The 24,808-nt window shown below is 37.1% G+C and overlaps 3 protein-coding genes and 1 long non-coding RNA gene across 4 annotated transcripts; all 4 read right to left on the bottom strand.

Moving 5' to 3' along the window:
• Window positions 1-4,854: 4,854 nt before the first annotated feature.
• LOC755268 (melanopsin-A-like) lies at window positions 4,855-8,065 on the bottom strand. The gene is made up of 3 exons (XM_001189178.3): window positions 7,966-8,065; window positions 5,260-6,029; window positions 4,855-4,878 (listed from the first exon to the last, which is right to left on the bottom strand). The coding sequence occupies exons 1-3, from the start codon at window positions 8,063-8,065 to the stop codon at window positions 4,855-4,857; spliced, it is 894 nt and encodes a 297-aa protein (XP_001189178.2).
• Window positions 8,066-8,975: 910 nt separating this feature from the next.
• Window positions 8,976-10,525, bottom strand: LOC105439042. Its single transcript, XR_971146.2, has 2 exons — window positions 9,925-10,525; window positions 8,976-9,119 (listed from the first exon to the last, which is right to left on the bottom strand). It is a non-coding gene; the product is annotated as an uncharacterized LOC105439042 (long non-coding RNA).
• Window positions 10,526-11,632: 1,107 nt separating this feature from the next.
• On the bottom strand, window positions 11,633-17,150 carry LOC100893393 (5-hydroxytryptamine receptor 1B-like). Its single transcript, XM_030986071.1, has 3 exons — window positions 17,036-17,150; window positions 12,368-13,298; window positions 11,633-11,657 (listed from the first exon to the last, which is right to left on the bottom strand). The coding sequence occupies exons 1-3, from the start codon at window positions 17,148-17,150 to the stop codon at window positions 11,633-11,635; spliced, it is 1,071 nt and encodes a 356-aa protein (XP_030841931.1).
• Window positions 17,151-17,977: 827 nt separating this feature from the next.
• On the bottom strand, window positions 17,978-24,371 carry LOC578660 (aqualysin-1). The gene is made up of 8 exons (XM_030986220.1): window positions 24,234-24,371; window positions 23,633-23,776; window positions 22,857-22,983; window positions 22,334-22,446; window positions 20,452-20,599; window positions 19,596-19,783; window positions 18,745-18,916; window positions 17,978-18,265 (listed from the first exon to the last, which is right to left on the bottom strand). The coding sequence occupies exons 1-8, from the start codon at window positions 24,363-24,365 to the stop codon at window positions 18,123-18,125; spliced, it is 1,167 nt and encodes a 388-aa protein (XP_030842080.1). The 5' UTR covers window positions 24,366-24,371; the 3' UTR covers window positions 17,978-18,122.
• Between the last annotated feature and the right edge of the window lie 437 nt (window positions 24,372-24,808).

Consider the following 24,808-nt stretch of genomic DNA (forward strand, 5'->3'; position numbering starts at 1 on the left):
ATGCCAGACGATGTCTCTGTTCAGTATAGCCGGGTTTCACATTTCTGACTCGTGTTGCGACAAGATAATAAAACGCAAGTCCTGCCTGAATGAATGATCTTCCTATTACATTTGCCCCTTCGGATCAGAAGGAAGATTATATTTGTTTAAACCTGGCATAGACGAACCTGCAGGTAGACAACACCTCAGTTCTCCAAGGGATGTATTTTAAAAGCTATTGATTATTTTTTTTATATATACCATTGTGCCCTAGCGTAATGAATATTTTATGAACAATAAAAGAATGCATTAGTACGACAGATTCGCTCAATGGATTTACAGCTTATTAATTGCTGTTGTACTCCAGATGATATACAATTCATCTTTTTAATAAGGCTTATGGAAGCAGCGTGTACACCGTTGCCCTTAAGCTGTTGGAAATATTATTTTCTTACCAGTTTTCGTGACATGATTGTGACAATTTTCTTGAGAGATAAAGCTTACATCACCTAAGAAATGTATTGATTAGTTTGGAGAATCGTTTAGATTGATTTATACATAAATTATATCAAGAAAAAAGAATACTCTCACAATCACCTCGTGAAAATAGGTAAGGAAAATTCATTCAAACTTTATGAGCAACAGTGTCATTTGCATAAGAGATGACAACACACAATATTCAGTAGCAGATTAACGAATTTCTTCTTGCTTCGGTAACCGACACTACTTTAAATGAATTACACAATATAAACGTGATAATGACACTGCACTTTGTCAAGTATGTAAAACAACAGTGGCGTAGCGTTGGCTAAGCTATTGAGGGAAATGCGTCGGTCTTACTAGGTAAAAGTAATACGAACTAACATGGCCATCGATGAGGGAAAAGTTGCGGGAGGGTGGTATCATCTAATTTTAAGGTTTCTCTCCTTTTACCTGTCTCTCTTTTGTCTTGTCCTCCTTTCATTCCTTTCGCATTTGTTTTTTAAATAAGGGAGTTGGCACGTTGCCCAATAACTCAAAGCTGCACCACAGTGAGAAAAAAAACACTATTCTGTTTTGTATCTTCCTATATATAACATTGGAGATCAAGGTTAGGCATCAATCTAGACTTTGTATGATCCAAAACATGCTGGTGCTTCTGCTAGAAGTAGCTGCAGGTACATATGCCACTATTTATGAGTGTTTAAGTATCATGTCATTCTTTGCATATTCACTAACACTATGTCTAAATTATATTTTGCTTATTTTGCTGTATTACGATTATTCCTAAACATAATTTGTGTACATTGGTTCTTGTTCTCACAGAGCCCTGATCAGTTTGCTGTGAAAGCGCTTTTAAAAAAGGGTATTTCATTATTGTTATTATTATTATTATTATCATTATTATCATTATTGTAATTATCTTATTGTTATTATTATTATTATTATTATTATTATTATTATTATTATTATTATTATTATTATTATTATTATAATTATTATTATTATTATTAGAAGGCACGTGCCTCATTTTTTATGCATACTCTCATATACTGGTGTAAGGCCCTGGAAAATAGGCCTCCCTCAAAATTTTGTATACATAATATCCTGTTAGTATTGTCATATATTTTACACACCAGTTTCTTAAAAAGTTTACACATTCTTCACTGCTTGCTGCAAAGATGCAGAAACCCAACCCCTGTTTTCCAAGAAGTGGTGACTCATATTGTGCCCTCTCCCCAAAACGAAACCAAATCGAAGACGTTGGTCATGTCAGTGGTTTCTGCCTGATAGCATCAGTTCTATACCTGATGCTTCACAGTAAACACTTATTCTGACCAGCCTCTTCATTTCTTTTCAGGTAAGAAATTACAACTTTTAATCTCTTTCAATTCTGTCTGTTTAAGTTAATTATTATTGTTCAATTCATATATTACATTGTTGTGCTGCAACTCGTGTTTAATGATGAAGTGAATGTTATTAGTGATATTAGAACCAATTAAGTGTATTTTATCAAACCAGACTGATCATGAGAGATGCAGGCTTAACATATGTATCTACGTGACATGTGTCTATAGTATGGTGTTAGTTATGTTTATGAAGCATTTAGATTATATAATGGTCATATTATTATGTAGTAGAAGTAGTAAATCTTTATATATTCATACTAAGTCAGGTTAAACCAACTAGTGTGAACACACCTCATAATGTGTGTATGCTTAATGTGAGATGTATAGTGACGAGTTCATACCCCACTATACAAAAGTAGTAGTAAAGTTAATCCTGATACCAATGTTTATGAAGCATTTAGATTATATAATGGTCATATTATTATGTAGTAGAAGTAGTCAATCTTTATATATTCATACTAAGTCAGGTTAAACCAACTAGTGTGAACACACCTCATAATGTGTGTATGCTTAATGTGAGATGTATAGTGACGAGTTCATACACGAGTTCATACCCCACTATACAAAAGTAGTAGTAAAGTTAATCCTGATACCAATTCAATAGTCTGTGCGTTGGGAGAAGTTTCTCTGGTCTTTATCAGAGATAACTGTGACATGCTATGACTAATGAGTTGTGGTCAGCAGTAGTCCACCAACTGGAGAAATGAGGGAATATTGTAGAAAAGAGAGGATTTGAGTTCATAGTTCAAGATTCAGGTCTTTTGTAAATGAGTTGTTATGCAATTGTAGTCTCTCTCTCTTTCTCTTTCTCTTTCTCTCATGTCTCTCTCTTTTACTCCCTCTCATTTCTGGTTTCTTTCTTTAACTGTTAATATCATGTTTGAAGATTGAGTGTGATTTTGTTAGATTATATTCCTTGTATCCTTTATTTTACTTTTGTCCCTGCAAATAGAGAAGAGTTTTGCTAGAATTGAGAAAGTAATCGTGTATTATTTTAGAAAAGGATTTTAGGGTTACTGCGACTATAGACAGGTCGGGATATTGTAGAAAGTTGGGTTATTCTGTAAAAAGACACAAAACGACTTTTAACTGGTTCACCTTGGTCTATAATTAAAGTTAGCCGTGTTCAGATTAGAAGATAAGCAGTCAGATGCCTATGCCAATGTTGTTTATGAATTTAGAGTTAGCTGTGTTCATATTTATATTTAGTCCGTATTACTGGTATTTAGTTTTATTAGTGGAATATGTTATTCCATGTTGATTGTTTATGTTATTAAAGGAGTTTTATACCTGATGCTTCACAGTAAACACTTATTCTGACCAGCCTCTTCATTTCTTTTCAGAATTTATATTATTTACCCCGGCCCGGGTAACACTGATACTAAGTTTTACATTTAATAATAATAATAATAATAATATTTAATTTTTATATAGCGCTTAATACAAATATCTCTAAGCGCTTTACAAATACATTATTACCCCGGTCATTGGATTCAGTGCTTATCCACACACAATGTGTATTTAACTCTTTGCCCGAGCCCACCCTCGTCAAAGTCAATATTTCCCGAAATTTTCAATTCAATTCAATTCAATTTTATTTCATTCATTTAAAACGCCAACACTACATATAAGTATATAACAATCAGATATATAACATAAAATACACATTAAGAACATATTGGCCAAGGAAGCATAATACTTAATTAACGGACAGTAAATAGTTAAAATGATAGCCCTAAAGAAATAGAGAATTTCCTTCTTTACTCATTATTTTTCAACTTCTCCTTTTTATTTTTTTAGACGGAAATTTTAAATGGACGTGGTACATTATGCCCATCCTATATTAACGGGCAGTAATTTGTTAAAAGGATAACCCTAAAGGAACATAGATCCTAAATTGACGTTGAAGTTCATTATGGACCGCTAAAAGCATTTATAAAATATCGAGAAAGAGACTTTATGCAATTAAAGTAGACACACGAAGAATCAAAAGTGTTTTGAATTGATGCAAAACTCATATCATTGCGAAGGGAAAGCCTTACTGATCAAATACAACAACTCTCCTCTTCAAAATTTGTTTGGGGCCCGCAGTAATCAACTCTCAAAATTGTTAGTTTCGAGGTCCAGGTTTTCTGCCTTCAGCGGTCCTTTGTAGAGCGTAAATATTTGTGACGTCACATACGGGACACGGCTGGCTAGCTGCAGACTAATACACGCGCGACTCCGGTAGGCGGCCGGTACTGAGCTGTTTGTCCAGTGTGTGACGTCACTATTCAGAGCTCGCTACGCTCGTGTGTTTGGCTTACGTTCAGGGGCGTTCGGGGGTCTAAGAAGGGTCTTGAAACATTGCATTTTACGCCTTTCCATGATATCTATATGATTTATCAGCAAATTATTCGTGTTTTTCAAGAAAAAATCTTTCCATCCATATGTAATTTGTTCTAATTATCAGTTGTAGTAAATTTTTCTTTGTGTAGCTCCTTTAATCAACTGAGAATCTTTCGTGCACACCTAATAGAAAAAAAGATAAAAATAAAATAACAAACAGTTTGAGAAAAAAGTAAGATTTGTTGTGACACGTTCTTCAAGCCAAGCCCTTGGCAAGTTTGTAAATCCGAACTTTAATGTCTTCCACCCAGTAAGACTGGAGCCGCCCCAATATAAAGCCATTGTATAATCCGCATGGATATATTTTATTTGACTGGTTTAAAACTTTAAAATCCACATCGAGAACGTCAGTCAAAAAAAATCATATTGTCTAATACCTTTTATGAGACGTTCTTAATTTTTAGATGACAGTGAAAACAGTCTTGGATTCTGATCAAGAAGTGTGAAGGAACTATCCCGATTAAGAAGATCAATACACCATTGAATATGGAATACTTATACTAAATGTCACCAGCCATCTATCTTCGCTTCCATGATTTCTGGGCATCAGACAGCAGGAAACTGTATTTTAGCTTCAGAGTTGATGAAAGCTTACTTGCTAAGCCTCCAGGTTGATGGAAGCCTAAACCACATATTAAAACAAAATAACAATATATCTCTTTAAAACGCACCCATATATTGAAGTATATCTTGCTATCGTTCAGTTCAAATTAAGAAGTTTGAGTTACACTCTATTTATTATTGCATTCAATGAAGTAATACTGGTCAGCTGCAAATCATGACCTGACCGAGGAAAACAGCATCTCAAAATCTTAGTAGGTTGCGGAATCTTGGACCACCTGCACCGCAGCATGGGCCTGAAGACCTCCTTGAACTGGTCGTGTTTCAGACAGTATACTATAGGGTTGATACATGGGCTTGTATACAGCAGAGTCGTCGTGTAGACGGTAAACAGGCTCCCCCCAGGTATAGCGAGGGTTATTGCGGAAGGTATGAAACAAACCAAGAAGATACAGAATACAACAAGAAGGTTCTTGGTGATCCTCCATTCACGTTTCCTGAAAAGTGAGGCCATTTGATGCAGATCTTCGCTTCGACGATGCCTATCATCTGCTACATACGATAACCTTTGAACAGAAGAATCATTCATGTTCTCTAGCCTTCGGTTTGTTCTGGATTCCTGGATGTTATTAGCGTTTTCCTGGCTCCTTAAGTTCTTCGACATCGCCACGGTATTCTTACGAACGAATAAGAATATGGCAATGTAAAATGATATAGCCATTGCAACAAACGCAAAGCAACCAACGCCCTGTAACATGCTGTAGTACTCTACGAGCTGGTTGTCATCTATGGTCAGACACTGATTATAGACGGCGCTGTACCCTAAAGTTCCGATCCCAAGTCCTGGTAGAAGCAACATGGAGACCAGCGAAACTGTCCAGGTGATGGTCAGCATCGCGGCGATCTTTCCGGGAGTGTGGAGTCCTCTGTGACCCCTGATACTGCGGGTTATGACGTACCAGCGCATGAAAGCTATAAGTGTTAACGTCATCAGACTGTTAGCGACACCTACGATGTTTACAGCGCTGGTCAGGACGCAGAGCTGAATGGGAACTACCCTGAGGACCTGTTCCGAGGTTAAGAGAACTACACCTTGGACGAGGAGACTGCAGCAAGTCAGGAAGTCTGTCACACTGAGATTTACCACAAAGATGTTGGTGAGCGTATGGAGCTTCTTTGAGAGCAGAACCGCCAAGAGGACACAAGTGTTCCCTGTTGATGGATATTGAAATAAAGATGTACAATAAGAAAGAGTATAATCAAGAAGATATTAAGTCATGTAAGTCGACCGCACTTGCATTATATCAGTATGAGGAATTAAATATATGCAATATACACTCATACACATTACATTTTGACCAAATGAATTCTGTGGACTTTTTTCTTTTCTTTTCGAGGGCATTTATTCACACACTACAGTCCTTAATCAAGACTGTGAAATCACTACTGTCCTTTTAAAAAGATATCAATCTAGAGTTACCAGACTCGACTCTGGTAAGGTAAACGATACCTGGCAGGAATTAATTAATAATGATCAATGCTAGAGCGCCATAATGCCAGTCAAGCTAAAGCCGGGATAATACCTGTCGAGTAGCAGAAGCGCTTTACATGAATCCACTGTTCTTCTTCTTATTATTATTTTTACAAGTACTACCCGCATACTAGGAGAGGTAATAAGACTATTCATTGTATTGTCCGGGAACTGCAAGTTAATAGACTTATCTAGTATTGTGTTTCATTATACGCGCTTCTTGCCTATTTTATGGAGGATCTATATCAGATCTTCTCCAAAAAGCAATGTCCTTACTAAGGTTCAACCACGTTGCTTCTACGGAGACTAAGAAAGCTAATCACATGTCGTCTACAGCGAAACACTCTTGATAATCCTGATAACACAGGATAATATGCTTACCCAGTTCTATTATCTTGAAATTCGTTAATCGAGGATAGTTTCCGCCAATTTTTCAAAATGTATTATTATACAGTGTGTTCCTGAAAATAAAGTTTGATGTTAAATTACTCAACAATCTAAAATTACGTTTTTTTGGTTTATATACATCATTGAAAAGTTTCATTTTCCTCTTTTATTATGACACCTGGGGGTGTTTCACAAAGATCCTAAGTTGAACTTATCTCTAAGTTGGACTTAACAATTATGGAAAGCCATTAGCATCTTTGAAAAAATATTTTGTAAAAGTAATTTTAAAAGGCATAAAATGTTGATTCAAATCATTCATATTTTCTATCACCAGGGTTATTTCATGTTCTTGATGTGGAATTTATAAAAGGTTGAAAATATTTGAATTTCTGCTTTTGAATATATTTCATTTTAAGGCTCCAATGGCTGTCCATAACTTTTAAGTCCAACTTAGAGATAAGTTCAATTTAGGATCTTTGTGAAACACCCCCCAGAAATAATATGATCAAATAAATCACGCATGAACGATTTCACACAGTCAGAAGTGGCTTTGTTGGTAACCCTATTTTCCAAAATGAGCGAATGGCTGTTTCATTTTAGTTCCTTATGGACTTCAAAGAAAGGGAAATGATTTGGGATTATTGACTTTTGGAAATACACACCATTCAAAACTCCTATTCCTGTCTTGCTTTTAATACCATGATTACAGTGAGCGCATGAGCTTTTGTTTCAATGTCCCTTTATCAACAGTGATGATTATTGACAAAGGAAGGAATAGTATAATTGTATAGATACTACAAAATTGTATATAAAGTAGAAAAGAAAAAAAGCCAAGGGAATGTTTTTTGTTAACAATGCAGGGCTAATACTTCGTATTATTCATGATGGAATACGTGATGCATAATGTACAAATATTATTTATGGACACGTTTATCATGTCGTCTGATTGAAGTTACAAGGGCGTTAAAAAATATCTCTCTCTCTCTCTCTCTCTCCCTCTCTCTCTACCCTCTCTCTCTCTCTCTCTCTCTCTCTCTCTTCCCTCTCTTTTCATCACAACCAATACCTTTTTGTACAGCCACCCATCCCATAACAGCTCTACGTATTAATTTCTTATGTCTATAATAAATCAATCTTAATACATGTATACACGAAAAGAACTTAACATTATAAGAATAACGTCCATTTATATTGTTAGTTCATATCCATACAGTAACTAGATCTCCATACCTGTAATACCCGTGAAGGAGATAAGAAAATAGACGACTGAAATTCCGATCCTCTGTTTGATATCGAAGCCGTAGTCATCTGTGATGTTGTTGGTGACCATACTGATATCGAACTTCCGATACGGGTTTAGCAATGAATGAGAATGCAAAACACTGGTAACGGGTCCCTCTGTCTGACACGTTTTGATGCTGTTTAATGGCACATGACTTATAGGCTACCTGACACCATAACAATCTGAATCCATGAATATTACTTATATATTAATTATAATCCGAAAAACAGTGATCTCAATGAACTAGTAAACATGCAGAACAAGTAATTCATCGTTGTCGTAATGTGATTGTTTAAACTAGTTCTGTTCCCGAGGAGACGTCAATGTTTTGATTAAACGGATATATCTATTTCTTATAAGAATAAATTGAGACTTAATGATTTTCAGAAAATGAAATTGACGCCATCGGTAGTATAGAAATAAGGGTACATCCGTTTCAGTTTACATTCCGTGTTAGTTCAAGGACCCATATTCATATCAAGTGACTTTAATAGCGTGTGTCATGTCGCATGGAGGGGCTTGGCGTCATACGGGTGAGGGGGTGGGAGGGGTACTTTCATCTTTTTTACGCTTTATCTTATTCCTCTCTCTCTCTCTCACTCTCCCCCTCTCTCTCTCTCTCTCTATCTCTCTTTCTCTGTCATTCCCCCACTCTCTTGCTCTCTCTCTCTTTCCCTCTCTCTCCCTCTCCCTCTCTCTCTCTCTCTACTTTCCTCTCTCTTATTTCTCTCTCCGTCTTAATTTACAACTGCTTTGATATCCTGTCTCCACGAAAATTATTTTCAAAGTCATAAAATATACTTGTCTTCTATAAAACTTATATCTTCAATTTATTGCTCAAAACCAGAGTAACTGAATTGTATAAATTTCACAATCTGATTTGCATCTGCCAATGCTACTAACTGACAAACACATTTTTTTATCGGTCAATATTCATTTAGCTTGACTCCTTTTGTGTTTTACTGCTGCGGAACATGAAGGAGTAGGTTAGGGGTACCCATGGTGTCAGTGACCTTATCCCTGGTTGCTTCATTAGAAATCATGTTACGGATCGTGAGGGGTGTCCGGCTTGGATCATCACCAAGGAAAACAGCAGCAGCACCTGGTGGAAACAACACAGATCAAAAGGGAGAAATGTATTTACTTTTTGCAGCTTATCTTGAAAAATGTTATTGAGTTGGTAAAAAAAAAATTGTAATTATTTATGTAAAGATTCCATTTGTTACTGCATTGTCTTAGGCTTAAACACGATGTTGTTTTATGCAAGTCTTTTTTTAAAGGATTTTATCTAATTTATTTTAAACAAAATCATTGCAATCTATTGCTCTTTCCGAACATCCTGTAATCCTCTGTAAAGTTGCCTTTGTCCTGTTCTTACATTATCTTTTCTTGCAGTCATTCAACTACTTTCTCCTTTTACGTTACTTCGGATTCATTTTTGCAATCCCTCTACAGCCTTTTTCAGGTCTTTATGTTCAAACTTCTTTCTTTTTTCCTTTTACATACCTTTAACTTTGATGTTCCAAAATATAGAATTTAGTGTACCGATCACATAAACAATTATTTGTACAGCTAGAATATTTGAAATCCACGTCAAAGAGTTAACCTGGAATTATTTTTGGGTTGACGTTTACGAAGTATGAAGTAAATAAGGATTTATATAAAACAACGCAAGTCGAACTTTTACTGCAAACACGTACGGACGGACACGTACGGACTGTTCTATTCACTCGTTTTGTGTGTGTCTAGTGAAGAAGTATTTGAAATTGCAATATATCTCTTTATAGAAGTATTATTCAAAGCTCATATTTTAATTGTAATATGGCGACCCGGAGCTCCTAACATAAAGAGAAAAATATTCCATGATGATTATTTTGTAAAAAACTTAAAAGATATCAGGAACGCACCTGCTACATGAGGTGTAGACATGCTGGTGCCACCCTTGGAGGTGTACTCTGTATCTGAGTTGATACCCGCACTGACGATGTCGCCCTGGGGCGAAAAGATTGACGCATCCGCCTTAGTTGCCCTCGTATCGTAGCTCTCCGTCGCTCCAACGGCCTAGGTGACAATTTGAACGGACGGAAAGGATTAATTCCCGTTTCACACGAGGCTTGATTTAGTGACGCAAGGTTGCGTCAGGAACTGGTGTGGTTTTTGACGCGCCGTGATTGAGTGATATCGTGCAAAACGTTCAACTATTGAGTTGAACTGCTAGCTAATGCAGTATTGTCTCCACGGGCTTCATTAGCGCAGGTAATAACGCAATCGAATTGACGCCTGAGATATGCAAAGAGACTTCCTTATCGGAAAATTAACTTTTCCTCTTCACAAGCGTCGATTTGTTATTGTTCTTCAACAATATTTCTACTTTGCTTTGAATATTTTTTCTTGGATGTCTCGTAGCGAATTCACCTCATTTTTTTTCTTTTCATTGATCGGTTCATTTTCCAATGGGGGTATATCCTCAGTAGGGTGTTAAGCAGGGGCGGATCCAGCCGGCGACAAGGGAGGGGGTCAGAGAAGGGGCCCAATTCGTGCGAAAATATGTAGCGGCTAATCAGCAAGCCGGTGAATAAGCGGGGGGGGGGGGGGGGCAAGGAGCACTTTTGTATTCTTCTTTTTTTGCCCAATTCGTGAGAAAATATTTAGCAGCGAATCAGCCAGCCGGTGAATAAGTGGGGGGGGGGGGGGGTAAGTAGCACTTTTTTTCTTCTTTTTTTTTGCTCAACGGGGGGGTTAGTGACTTTTTTTTTCTTCTCAAGGGAGGGGGCCCGTCTTCTCTTTTTTTTTTTTTACAAAAAAGGGTGTTTTTGCCTGTTTTTTGCCAGGGGAGGGGGCCACTGGTGTTAAGTATTGTATTGCAAAGGATTAAAGACTAGGCAAAGCAAAACAGAAATGGACGTGGTAGACATAAAGCCCATCCTATATTAATAGGCAACAAGCAGTTAATTGTTAAACGGGTACCCTAAAGGAATAAAGATCCTAAATGGACGTTACAGTACATGATGGACCGCCAAGAAGCATTTATAAAACATCGAGAAAGAGATTCCAAGCAATTCCAAGTTTCATTTGCCCTCTGTTAAAACAACTTTTTTTCCAAAGGAACATTTATTTTAGTGAACCATCACTATGGAATCTACTTCCAAGTGATATTGTCAGTTGCTCATCACTTCATTCTTTTAAGTCAAGGTTGAAACAACATTTGATTTCTTATCCAACTCTTAAGACTTAGTTTGTATGGTGTTTCTTACTATTTTTCTCACTATTTTTCTTTACATATCATTCATTCCCTCTATATATTGTATTTATTGGTACCACCACCCCACTACTACTCATCCCACACATAGATTTGCTTGTAATATATATATATATATATATATATATATATATATATATATATTATTTGTATGTGTTTATTGTTTAATTTAAAGCATTATTGTATTCTAATATTGTAATTTTACGCAGGGGATGATCCCCGACAAACCTCAGTGATTTTTTATCACCCCTCTGCAGGTTCATCTTTTGTTTTAATGCTTTTATATTTGATTGTAATTTATATTGTTTTTTACGAATCTGTGGAAATAAATGATATTGAAATTGAAATTGAATTAATCACCTGGGGAAATTTCGTGCAAACCTAATGGAAAAAAAGATAAAATAAAATAACAAACAGTTTGTGGAAAGTACAAGATTCGTTGTGACACATTCTTCAAGCCATTTGGCAAGTTTGTTATTCCTAATTCAAATGTCTTCCACCAGTAAGACATGGAGCCGCCCCAATACAAAAGCCATCGTATATTTCGCGTGGATATGATTTGACTTGACTGGTTTGAAACTTTAAATTCCACACCAATAACGTCAGTCAAATTAAAATCATACGGTCTGATGCTTTTATTTTTGTTTAGAGGACAGTGAAAGATTGATTCTGATCAAGAAGCGTGAAAGAAACTATCTCGATTAAAAACATCAATCTATCATTGAATATGGAATATTTATACTCATTGTCACCAGCCACCTATCTTCGCTACTTTGATTTCTGGGCATCAGACAGCAAGAAACTGTATTTTGGCTTCAGAGTTGATAAAAGCTAAATTGCTAAACCTTCAGGTTGAAAGAAGCTTAAACCACATATTTAAAAAAAATGATAAAAGTAAGTCTCTTTAAAACACACACACTAATCAAATGTCTAGTATCTTACTATCGTTCAGTTCAAATCAAGGAGTTTGAGTTACATTTTATTTTATTATTGCATTCGTTAAGTTAATACTAGTCAACTGCAAATCATCTGACCGAGGCAAACAGCATCTCAAAATCTTAGTAGGTTGCGGAATCTTGGACCACCTGCACCGCAGCATGGGCCTGAAGACCTCCTTGAACTGGTCGTGTTTCAGACAGTACACTATAGGGTTGATACATGGGCTTGTATACAGCAGGGTCGTCGTGTAGACGGTAAACAGGCTCCCCCCAGGTATAGCGAGGGTTATTGCGAAAGGTATGAAACACACCAAGAAGATACAGAATACAACAAGAAGGTTCTTGGTGATCCTCCATTCACGTTTCCTGAAAAGCGCGGTCATTTGATGCAGATCTTCGCTTCGACGATGCCTATCATCTACTACATGATACGATAACCTTTGAACAGAAGAATCCTTCATGTTCTCTAGCTTTAGGTTTGATTTTGATTCCTGGATGTTCTTGGCGTTTTTCTGGCTACTAAAGTTCTTCGATAATGCCACGGTATTCTTACGAACGAATAAGAATATGGCAATGTAAAAGGATACAGCCATTGCAACAAAAGCGAAGCAACCACCGGCCTGTAACATGCTGTAGTACACAACAAGCTGGTTGCCATCGATGGTCAGACACTGCTTATAGGCGGCGCTGTACCCTAAAGTTCCTACCCCAAGTCCTGGTGGAAGCAACATGGAGACCAGTGAAACTTTCCAGGTGATGATCAGCAACGTCGCGATCTTTCCAGGAGTGTGGAGTCCTCTGTGACCCCTAATGCTGCGGGTTATGACGTACCAGCGCATGAAAGCAATAAGTGTTAGCGTCATCAGACTGTTAGCGACACCTACAAAGTTTACAGCGCTGGTCAGGACGCAGAGCTGACTGGGAACTACCCTGAGGAACTGTTCCGAGGTCAAGAGAACTACACATTGGACGAGGATACTGCAGCAAGTCAGGAAGTCTATCACACTGAGATTTACCACAAGGATGTTGGTGAGCGTATGGAGCTTCTTTGAGAGCAGAACCGCCAAGAAGACACAAATGTTTCCTGTGGATGGATAATGAAAGAAAGATGTACAGTAGGAAATATTTTAATTAATTAGATATTGAGTCATGTAAGTCGACCGCACTTGCATTAAATCAATCTCTAAACTTATCAGTATGAGGAATTATATATATGAATATACACTCATACACATTAAATTTTGACCAAATGAATTAGGTAGACTTTTTCTGTTCTTTTTGACGGCATTTATTCACAACCTGGGTGCGTTTAACAACTTTTGCTACTCAGAAACAGCGTTTCTATATGTACATATCGAAACACACTATACGAACGTGATATGAGGGATGTCGCGTTTATCAACTCCTCACGATTCGAAATGAAGGCCTTGTCTCTGCGCAGCTACTTTGCGCCGTTTGACCCGGGAGCAGAGAGTTGCTCGGACGTCAACTAGAGCGCGCGCTTTTTTTTTAATTTCGATCTAACTATACTCCGTACCTACGTACTAGTAATATTGTCACGTTCAAAAATTGAAGTTTAAAAAGTCTGACTCGTTTTGAATTCCGTTAATTGTTGTCTGCGTGTGTTTGTAAATATGATGTCGGGAGTACATGTTCGTATTCGGAACATGTCTTTGGCGGTAATATGTTCTCAACGATAGGTACTCATGCTGCTGCTAAATTACTGCACGAGATATACACTCAAATATTTTTGAAGCACGTAATCGCATGATACGTAAACAATGAACAATGGACGATTACATAACGCTTGTACAACATTAAAGGTACTATGTCCCATTTGCAGGCCCCAAAAATGAAAAGGTTAAAATCCAACGGCATTTGAAAGATAATACTAATTTAGAACTTCCCTAAAAAAGGTGGAGCTTGAAAATGTCTTTAAGTGGGAAAATAATGACTCTCAGTCTCAGGGTGCGTTTATCGTGTCTTGCCACTAGATATGTACATATCGAACCCCGCTATTGAACCCCACTATCGAACCCCACTATACGATAGTTATTTGCGGGATGTCGCGTTTATCGTCTCTTCACGATTCAAAATAAAGGCCTTGTCTCTGCACAGGTGCTTTGCGCCGTTTGACCCGGGAAGCAGACAATTTCTTGGAGGTCAACTAGATGGACGAGTACGCACACAAAGTCATGCTTGTACAACAACGCGGCGCGCTATCTCCGAACCGGAAATTAGCCTGGGAAGGTCCGATTTCTATGTGGGGTTCAAGACAGCTTTGCGTTTATCATCTCTCAGAAACGTAATTCTGGCTGTATGTCACATTCAAAACACACCTTTTTGCCTCTTTAGATATGCCCATATCTAAAGACGTTTAAAAAAGGCTTTGCGTTTATCAACTTCAAAATTTGCCTGAAAGACGTTTGAGAAACCTGATTCTAGGCAAAAATTTGGTCAATAAACGCACCCTCAGAAACTTGATTCTGGCTCATTCTCACATTCAAAACGCACCTTTTTCTGCGTTTCAATATACACATATCTAAAGACGTATGCAAATGTGCTGATTCTGGGCCATAAACGAGTTCATAAACGCACCCCTAAGTCCTAAATCAAGGCTGTTGTAGGTAAACAATTACATATTGTATTGTTCAGATGGTATATATATATATATAGGTGATGCCATGGACCTATTACGAATGGACATTTATCATTTTCTTAACGAATTCATTGTGATTGTCTTCGTCAATGTTGTCTCAATAACATTCCGTACATGTTTCTACACTTTGATCTCATCATGATCACCGCCAAAAAGCCGGGACAGAATGAAGATAGTGATTTTACACATGTTAATCTACATGCGCAGAAGATAATAACTCGCCTAAATCATGGAAAATCGATGTGCAGTTCTGGCCTTTAATCGGAAATTGTTGTTCCGTGTACTGTACATGTATTTTATTTTGAAGAACATGTTGATATAACTAGATAGAGGTTATTTTTGTATTTTTTGGTTTTGATTTAAAATCCCGTTTCCCCCTATTTCCTCATAATATTCCAGAGTTACAACGCACAGGGCTGATACAGATCATGGCCTTCTAATTGTTTTATAAGGTCATAGGTGTGTGCGAAAGTTTGCGAATCAGTAATAATACAATTCATATCACCAAAATCGTCTGCTTTTCAACTTTGCTGCTCCCCATTGGGGATGCTTTTATTTAAGACACACTCTTACAGAGCACACCATCCAAACAAAACCCAAGAGAGGGAAACTACTCCTTTGTCAATGACCGAAAATGCTTACGAAGTCGTTATTGTTAAAACAGCTGAATGTTCTCATTAAGATGCACATAATCAGAAGGCGGCGACTATCATTGGATCAAAGAAAGAATCACGTTGAATGTCCATCCACGGGAGGGGGTGGGGGTCCGAACCCCCCCCCCCCCCCCCGGCCGAAAAATGGGGGGGGGGGGTGGTAACGTTAATTTTACCTTTTAAACAAATTAAAAAAAGACGCCTACCCAGTGACAACTGCTATTCTATATTTGTCCGACTTCAACTGGTATTTCTACTGGTTTCCAAATTGTATCAACTGGTTTTAACTGGTACCAGTTGAGACCAGTTCAAACCAGTTCAAACCAGGTGGAAATCCTTACTGGTTTCGACTGGTATCAACTGGAATTTCGACCTGGGTGCAGGAGTGACAAGTCTTGACATGAGCGCTACATGAACCCACTGTTCTTCTTCCTATTAGTATTATTACAAGTACTACCCGTATACTTCTCTTTGAGAGGTAATAAGACTATTTATTGAACAAATTATCCGGGAACTGTAAGTTTATAGATTTCTCTAGTATTGTGTTTCATTCTACGCACTACATGCCTGTTTTATGGAGGATCTATGTCAGTTCTTCTCCAAAAGGCAATATCCTTACTGAACTTCAATTTTTAATTGATAAGGCACATTGACATATTTTGTTCAGCTCCCTTTATATTCACTTCTTACAAGATCATTTCAATGTGCGTAATCAGTTTCATATTATGTTGCCTGCTCAGTCATTTGTGATCCTTCCATCATTATTATGGTCTCAAATGCAAGAAGAAAATATGAGCTTTGAAATGATGTGTATTTTTAACTATTATGAATTCAAAATCATTTCATATTTTTTCAAAACCAAACGTATAGCAGCCATTGACTTAGTTTGGACAATTGGGTTTCAGACACTGCCACTTTGTGCTGTCTGAAATTGATCATGCGTGACTCCTTGATAAAGTTTTTGATGTCATGTACATGTATATACTGAACAAGGATAATTTGGAATTATCGAAAAATTTACCCTTAATCTTGGTTTACCCTTTTCTGGTACACCCTATACAGTGAGCACATGAGCTTTTGTTTCAATATTACTTTATTAACAATGATGATTATTAACAAAGGAAGTAATAGTGTATAGATACTACAAACACGTATGTAAAAGTAGAAAAGAGAAAAAGCCCAGGTATTGTTTTATCATTGACAATGCACGGTTAATACTTCATATTATTCATGGTGGAATACGTGATACATAATGTACAAATATTATAAACGGTCAAGTTTAACATGTCGTCTGTTGTGGGTCACAAGGGCGTTAACTCCATCTCTCTCTCTCTCTCTCTTCATCACAAATAATATCTTTTTGTACAGCCACCCATCCCATAACAGCTCTACGTATCAAATTCTTATGTCTATAATAGGTAAATCTAAATATATTAAAAAAGAATTTTACATTATAAGAATAAAGTCCTTTGATAATTGTTAGTTCCTACACTGAATAGAGCTCCATACCTGTAATACCCGTGAAGGAGATAAGACAATAGACGACTGTAATTCCGATTCTCTGTTTGATTTCGAAGCCGTAGTCAGGACCATCGATGTCAATTTCTGTCATGTTAGTGACCATGCTGATATCCAACTTGCGTTCCGGGTTTATCAATGAATGAGAATGGAAAGCACTGGTAATGGGTCCCTCTGTCTGACACGTTTTGATGCTGTTTAATGGCATATGACTTATACCTGACACCATGAAAAATCTGAATCCATGAATATTACTTCATACATTCATTATAATCCGATCGCAATGAACTGGTAAACATGCAGAACAATTATATATCGTTGTCGTAATGTGATTGTTTAAACTAGTCTTCCCAAAGATACGTCCATGCTTTGATTAAACAGATTGACCTTTTTTTTAATTTTTTTAATTGAGACCATTAACTAAATGACTATCTGAAAATGAAATTGACGACCTCGGAAGTATAGAACTAAGGGTAAATTGGATCCGTGCCAAGTGTAAGGTATACTAAACAAGGACCCGTATTCATATCAAGTGACGTAGCATGGGTCCCGCTGCATGGCGGGGCTTGGCGTCATGGCTGGCGGGTGGGAGGGGTTACTTTTATCTTCTTTTCACTTTGTCTTAGTCTCTCTCTCTCTCTCTCTTTATATATATATATATATATATATATATATATATATATCTTTCTCTCTCTCCCTTTCTTTCCTTCTTCCTTTCTTTCGTTCTCTTTCTTCCTCTCTCTCTCTCTCTCTCTCTCCCCCCTCTTTCTCTCTATTTCTCTCTATGTGTCTTTCTCCCCCCCCTCCACTCTCTTGCCCTCATCTATCTCTCTCTCTCCCCCTTCTCTTATTTCTCTCTCCGTCTTACAGCTGCTCTGATATCCTGTCTCCACGAAAATCATTTTCAAAGTCATGAAATATACTTGTTGTCTAAATTGATTTCTTGAATTTATTGCACAAAACGAGAATAACTGAATTTGATAAATTTCGCAATCTGATTTGAATCTGACAATGCTGCTTACTGATTTACTGATTTTGTGTGTATCGGTCATTATTCATTTAGCCTGACTCCTTTTGTTTACTGCTGCGGAACATGAAGGAGTAGGTTAGGGGTACCCATTGTGTCGGTGACCTTATCCCTGGTTGCTTCATTAGAAATCATGTTACGGATCGTGAGGGGTGTCCGGCTTGGATCATCACCAAGGAAAACAGCAGCAGCACCTGGTGAAAACAACACAGATCAAAAGAGAGAAATGCATTTACTTTTTGCAGATTGTCCCGGAAATTTTATTGAGTTGGTAAACAAAATATTGGTAAATAACTCTGTATAGATTCCATTGTATACTGAATTATCACAGGGTTAACACACTATTGGTTTATGCAATTCTGTTTTTAAGAAGTCAATATAATTTAATTTAAACAAAATCATTGCGATCTATTGATCTTCCCCATTCATTCTCTAAAACAGCGCGTACGGAACGCAAGTCGAACTGTTACTACAAACACGTACGGTTCTACTCACTCGTTTTGTATGTGTGTCTAGTGAAGATGTATTTTAAATTGCAATATATCTCTTTTTAGAAGAATTATTTGAAGCTCATATTTTGATTGTAATATGGCGATCTGGAGCCCCTAACATAAAAAGAAAAATATTCCATGATGATTATTTTATAAAAACTTTAAAGAGATCAGGAACGCACCTGCTACATGAGGTGTTGACATGCTGGTTCCACTCTTGGAGGTGTACTCTGTATCTGAGTTGATACCCGCACTGACGATGTACCGCCCTGGGGCAAAAAGATTGACGCATCCGCCATAGTTGGAGAAGTATGCCCTCGTATCATCGCTCTCCGTCGCTCCAACGGTGATGGCCTATAGGCGACAATTTGAACGGACGGAAAGGATTAATGTCCGTTACACACGAGGCTTGATGTGATGACGCAAGGCTGCGCCAGCGTCAATGGCGCACCGTGATTGAGTGATGCAAAACGTGAATGCAGATGAACGGAAGAAACATTGGGTTGAACTGCTGGCTAATGCACTATTGTCTTCTCGAGCTTTATTAGCGCAGGTAATAACGCAATCGAATTGACGCCTGATACTTCCTTGTCAGGAAATCGAACTTTCCCCTTCACAAGCGTCGTTTTTTGTTTGTTCTTCAACAATATTTCTCCTTTGCTTTGATTTTGTTTACTTTGATGTCTAGTGATGAATTCACCTCATTTTGTTTCTTTTCATTGATAGGTTAATTTTCCGGGGGTATATCCTTAGGAGGGTGTTAAGTATTATATTGCAAGGGACTAGTGAGACAAAGCAAAACAGAAAATCATTGAGAAACCGACATTATGTCCGCTGCACACGAGGTATTATTGAATATACTGATATAGGACTAAATCAGTCACTGGCGCGGTCATCGAGGCGCCATTTGAGAGAGCCAATTGAACAAAAATGCAAAGCAGGTTGAAAATTCAAAAAATTGATTGAATCACTGCAATTATTGCTTTAATTTGCTTGATAAGCGTAAACAATGACGCAATTAAAACTACTTTACCTCCATCGATCTGGCGGGCATGCGTTGACAAGCGTCATAGTCGTTGTTACCAGCCGAAACAGTCAACGTCACACCAGCGGCAACCATACCGGATACGGCTTGGTCTACGACAGTACCCGTCGCTGTGCCGCTGAGGGACATGGAGGCGACAGCGGGTCGGTTGCCGTTAGTCGCAACCCATTCCATACCTGACAAAGACGAAGAGACGTGAAATTCATTTTTTTTTTTAATAATTCATTTAAAAAATGAATGTTGTGTTCTGTCATGGTCTAATGATTATGTATCAAGATTCCATCTCGGTTCGAATCCCTGCTCTTAAATGTACTTTTGATAGGACCATTTATCTATATTTTGCAACGCCCAAGAAATTTACGTCGAAATAGTTTCCCTAAATGTATTGTTTGACCCATCCGTTCCTACACATTTTGGGCAGATGGGCGGCACTGACCTGAATCAATTTGATAATTATACTATATCTGAGGAAGGGGATAGACTTCTCAGTTTTACGGGGTAAACTTTTAGTCACACCCCCAAACCGACTCCAGATCGACCAAAAAACAACCGATTCTTTCCCTTAAAAGCCTGTTGACTAACAAATTATTCCACAGTCTAACCGACAAACCGACTCAAAACCGATTCTTAACTGACCAATTTCATACAATTCCGGGTATCGTAATGTTGTTCGGTCCATTGTCTGTCTGGTGACGGTCTCGTTATCGTATGATTGAAGAATTAACAGACATCCTTAATGACGTTGATATTTATATCCTCAACTATTATATAGATAGTGTACTTCAAGGTCCAACTTTCAGGCTAAATTAAGCTATCTTCGAGAGAAAGTTATTTGTTAACCCACCATCAATGATTCCAGACCATGATCCGGATCCGGTACATCCGAGGACCCGAACGCCATAAATCATGGCCTTTGGTGCCACACCGTAGTCTTTTCCTGCGGCGGTCCCAGCACAGTGAGTTCCATGGCTATTACAGTCAGTCCCACTACCCTGGGAAGAAAACCAAATACTCGGTTCAAATCAAATCGCTTCTGATAGATTCCACTGAATGAAGATCCGTATTTTACTATTTCAAGTCAACCCGACGCAAGGATAAAGATCATCACAAAGGCCTTAAACTTCCTTTGGTAAACTTAGCTTAAAACCCATGTTGGGTTTTGATGTTAACAGAATACAAACCGAATTATTTTATTGGAAACTTCAGTTGGACCGGAGAGTCCTTATTCAACTCTATCTGTACTTTTTAATGAAGTAGAACATTTATTCATGACATTAATCTAATGCCATAACATAAGAATACTGATGTTTGAAAGATAAAGAAGGTTCTATGCCAAAACATTTTACCTGAAATAGCCCATTAACATATGTTAAAACTATCAATTATTCATCTTATTATAGCCATAAGGGTGGTAGGTCAAAAATCATACATGGATCTAACACAGGGTTTACTCCCTTCTGGCTCTCAGCAGACGATTTTAATAAGGACTTAACAGTCTTCCCGACCTGGCATAACATAATCTACCGATATCTCGCTTACAAGTCGTGAGAAGAAAACAGATGTTATGGCTTTTGATAATCTCGAGATAATCGTTATCCTCTTTACAACTGACTGATATGAATGTTTGCCTATTGATAACTTGAATAAATTGTATAACTATGACGAAGTTCTACAAATCATAAAACAGCTAAAATGTAGTTCATGTCAAATTGGATTTAAAAATGGGTGTTCCATTATGAATCCGTTTATTTGTGTGGAAATGAATATGTTCCACTATTAAACGTTTTTTTTTTTGCATTTGGGCCAGGGATTCAATATGAATCAAATACTGTATTACTCTGATCATGTTATTATGAATCTTCATTACTCTCTGATACTGTTTTCACACTGGCAATATTTTGCTTAACCCCGTACTATAGGTGGGGTTAAGGGGGGGGGTCTTAGCCCCACCTATAGTACGGGGTTAAGCCTATTCCACTTTCTGTTCAGACTGGTTTTTACCAAAGTGGGCTAAAGTTGGCTAACCCCACCTATAGTACGGGGTTAACTAACCCTGCAAAATAGCAGGGCTAACTCCGCAATTGTGGTGCTAACTCCTGCTAACCCCGCAATTGCGGTGCTAAGCAAATGAATGAGAACAGAAACGAAAAATAGTCCGGTACTACGCAATGGAGCGTATCACAGCTGGCCAGATGCGAAGTATGTCCAATCATAACATTAACGATATCCGGGGTTAAAGAAATGCAGTGAGAATAGCGGGGGTTTTCTTATTCCGGAATAGGCGCTAGTATAGTACGGGACTAAAAACAGCGGGTGTGAAAAGCCAAAAAAATAGTCCGGGGTTAAGGATAGTATGGGGCTAAGCAAAGTACGGGGTTAAGCAAAACCAGTGTGAAAAGAGTATGAAAGATGTGAACTGCTTATAATTATGACTTTATTCTATTTCTAAAAAAGTAATTTGCATGTTATGGTTCATAACATCTTATCCCCATATCCCCTTTGTACTAAATTATTGAGAAACAAACTTATATATTATTCCTTAGTAGGAGATACGTGTGGCATCACCGTAACAGATATAATTTTTGGAACAACGAATCTGCTATTCATCACTAATAGACATCTGAACAAATTCAACACATTTAATAATACATGACTGTTTTTAGTTCATACTACAATACAATTTAGTATAAAAATATTCGACTATTCTTTTTTTTAAATCAGCCTACTTCGTCGTCTCTCTTTGTTGCGTCATAAGCAAATGTTCCACGGTCCTCGAATTCCACATGGGTAGTTCGAAGTCCAGTGTCTAAAATGTACACATGTGCACCTTCTCCCAGAGCTGTATTAGTAGATAGCAATATGAGTTGTATTGAAAAATGACTTCAGAAATAGGATATGGGTGAAACATGGGACAATTGCGATGATAACAGTAGTACAAATGATGAACTAAAAATGGAACAAAATATCTGTTACATCTGTTAGTTATTTGATTATTGTTTCATATTGATGTATTTTCTGGTAAAAACTTACCTCTATTCTACAGCATACGCGCGATGCAACGTAAACATTATAAGAAAATAGACATTTAACGACAACAATTTTCTTCATTTACAATTATCTTACAATGAAAATAACGATGGTACTACTACTAGTCAGTGTTTTATTTAATGTTACTGGTAAAGATTCTCTTACTGGTTATTTTGTTTCAGTGCTGTAGAGGGAACAAAGTTGCTTTATTAATTTTCTCACCGAAAGGCGTGTATGAATCGTCCAAAGGTAAATCTCTCTGATCGATTCGATCCAAGCCCCAAGTCGTCTCGTCAATATATGCTATCCCATCCTCCTCTACGTACTGAACATCTTCATGAGAACGGATCTAGAATAAGGTATATAAATCATCAACACAATTAAACTCATATTGATTACATGATCATTAGAACAGTTTTGTGAAAAATTTCTATCCATTATCTCTCGTATAAAATATAATATTTTAGGGGAATGTATAGGTACATTAACTATTTCTGATATCAATCAGAACTTCTTGTAAAGTTACAGGTTGTATAACAACAGAAAATATTTGTCCCCCATATATGTATGGATTCTAAACCACTTTACCCAAGTGCAAATAACCAATTATTGAGAAAACCAAGGAATACAACAAGGGCAGACTTTTACTTCGGTTAAACAAGATATACAAAGATCTTTATTTTTCTGAAACTTTCAAGTATGCCCCATGATGCACTTAAAAGAAGATTTATGAATCGTGCGACTATTTTTCTATTTTACTTATACAAACGATGAATCGTATAATCACAGAGCAAACATTTTTATCAAGCTCCTCGAAGACTGTTTTCCTTTAACAAAAGAATCACGGTCAGTAGTGATCATATTGGAAGAAAAGTGACATCTTAGTGATTCGTGTGTGTACAGATGTCCGACACTATATCACAATGACTTCAGATTTTCCAATTTGAAATTTCCATGGTGATTACAACTTTCAACAATCAACATTTCCATGTATTTACCAAGGATAAGATTTCCTCGTTGCGCAGGGTCACTGAGAATCCATTTAAAATGGATCTATACTTGTGTGTCACATCTAAGGAGGAGCCGGATGCGGTTGCCATGGTAGCAAAAGAGGAGGACACGTCATCTACGTTTATGCCATTCTGTAGAGATATTAGGTAGGTATAGAAAATAATGGATAATGTAAAGTCACATTGGTGTTTCTTTAATTTAACTTTGATTCACGTTTACAAAATGAATTATCAGTCTAAATACAAGGTGTATTGTACCATTAAATTCACAATTCTCCCCAAAATAATCTTTGATCTTGATAATGTATCGTCTAATTCGCTTCGTTAATTAGGAATGATGGATTAAGATTCCAGGAAGCCAGGTAGTGCATAATTATATTCATACAGTAATTAAAAATGGCAGTTAAATTTTTTTGATAAATTAATGAATACTAAATTAACTATATACATAACAACATTGACGAATTAGTGTTGTTTATTGTTGGGGTATTTTATACTAGTTGATATACATTTTCGTTCCCTATTAACCTTAGAACATTCTGTACTTTAAATTTTTAAATTTATATAAGTAAATTGTTTAAAAAGTCACCTTTAGCACAACAATGTAGCTGTTTGGTGTTTTGTCGGCGGTACGATAGAGAGGTGCCCAGGCCGACAGACATGGCATAACCGTCGACAGGAAGATGGTGAGAATGAAGACTGAGTACATCTTGGAATACATGGGTCAATGACTGCAGATTGTGAAATATGAACAGATTAAATGTCATAATGCCTGCGATTTACTATAGGTTAAGAAGTTTTGTTATAAACATTCATCTGTCAATGATCGCAAAGCTGGTAAAAAAAACATGTCTTCTTTATTTAAAATTATCGCAGAATACTTCCTAATTCGATTCTATTTCCATTATCATCGTCGTTCGTTTTTAATGTTCAGAAATAGTGATGAGCTTGTAAAATAGGAAAATATGTCATTATCTTCCCAAGATAGATTTTGCTAGTTTCTTGTGTAATATAATAATATTGCAAATTTAATAACTACACATATGGTAGCCTATAGGTTTGTCATGTATGAGAACTTATCGAAATACATGGTCATTAAACTACATAAAACAAAGTAAAAAAATCATCAATTTGAAATAAAGTCAAACATGCTTAAAGTTATTA

Source organism: Strongylocentrotus purpuratus, unplaced genomic scaffold, assembly GCF_000002235.5.
Source record: "Strongylocentrotus purpuratus isolate Spur 01 unplaced genomic scaffold, Spur_5.0 spur5_scaffold_15, whole genome shotgun sequence".
NCBI classification, from domain to species: Eukaryota; Metazoa; Echinodermata; class Echinoidea; order Camarodonta; family Strongylocentrotidae; genus Strongylocentrotus; species Strongylocentrotus purpuratus.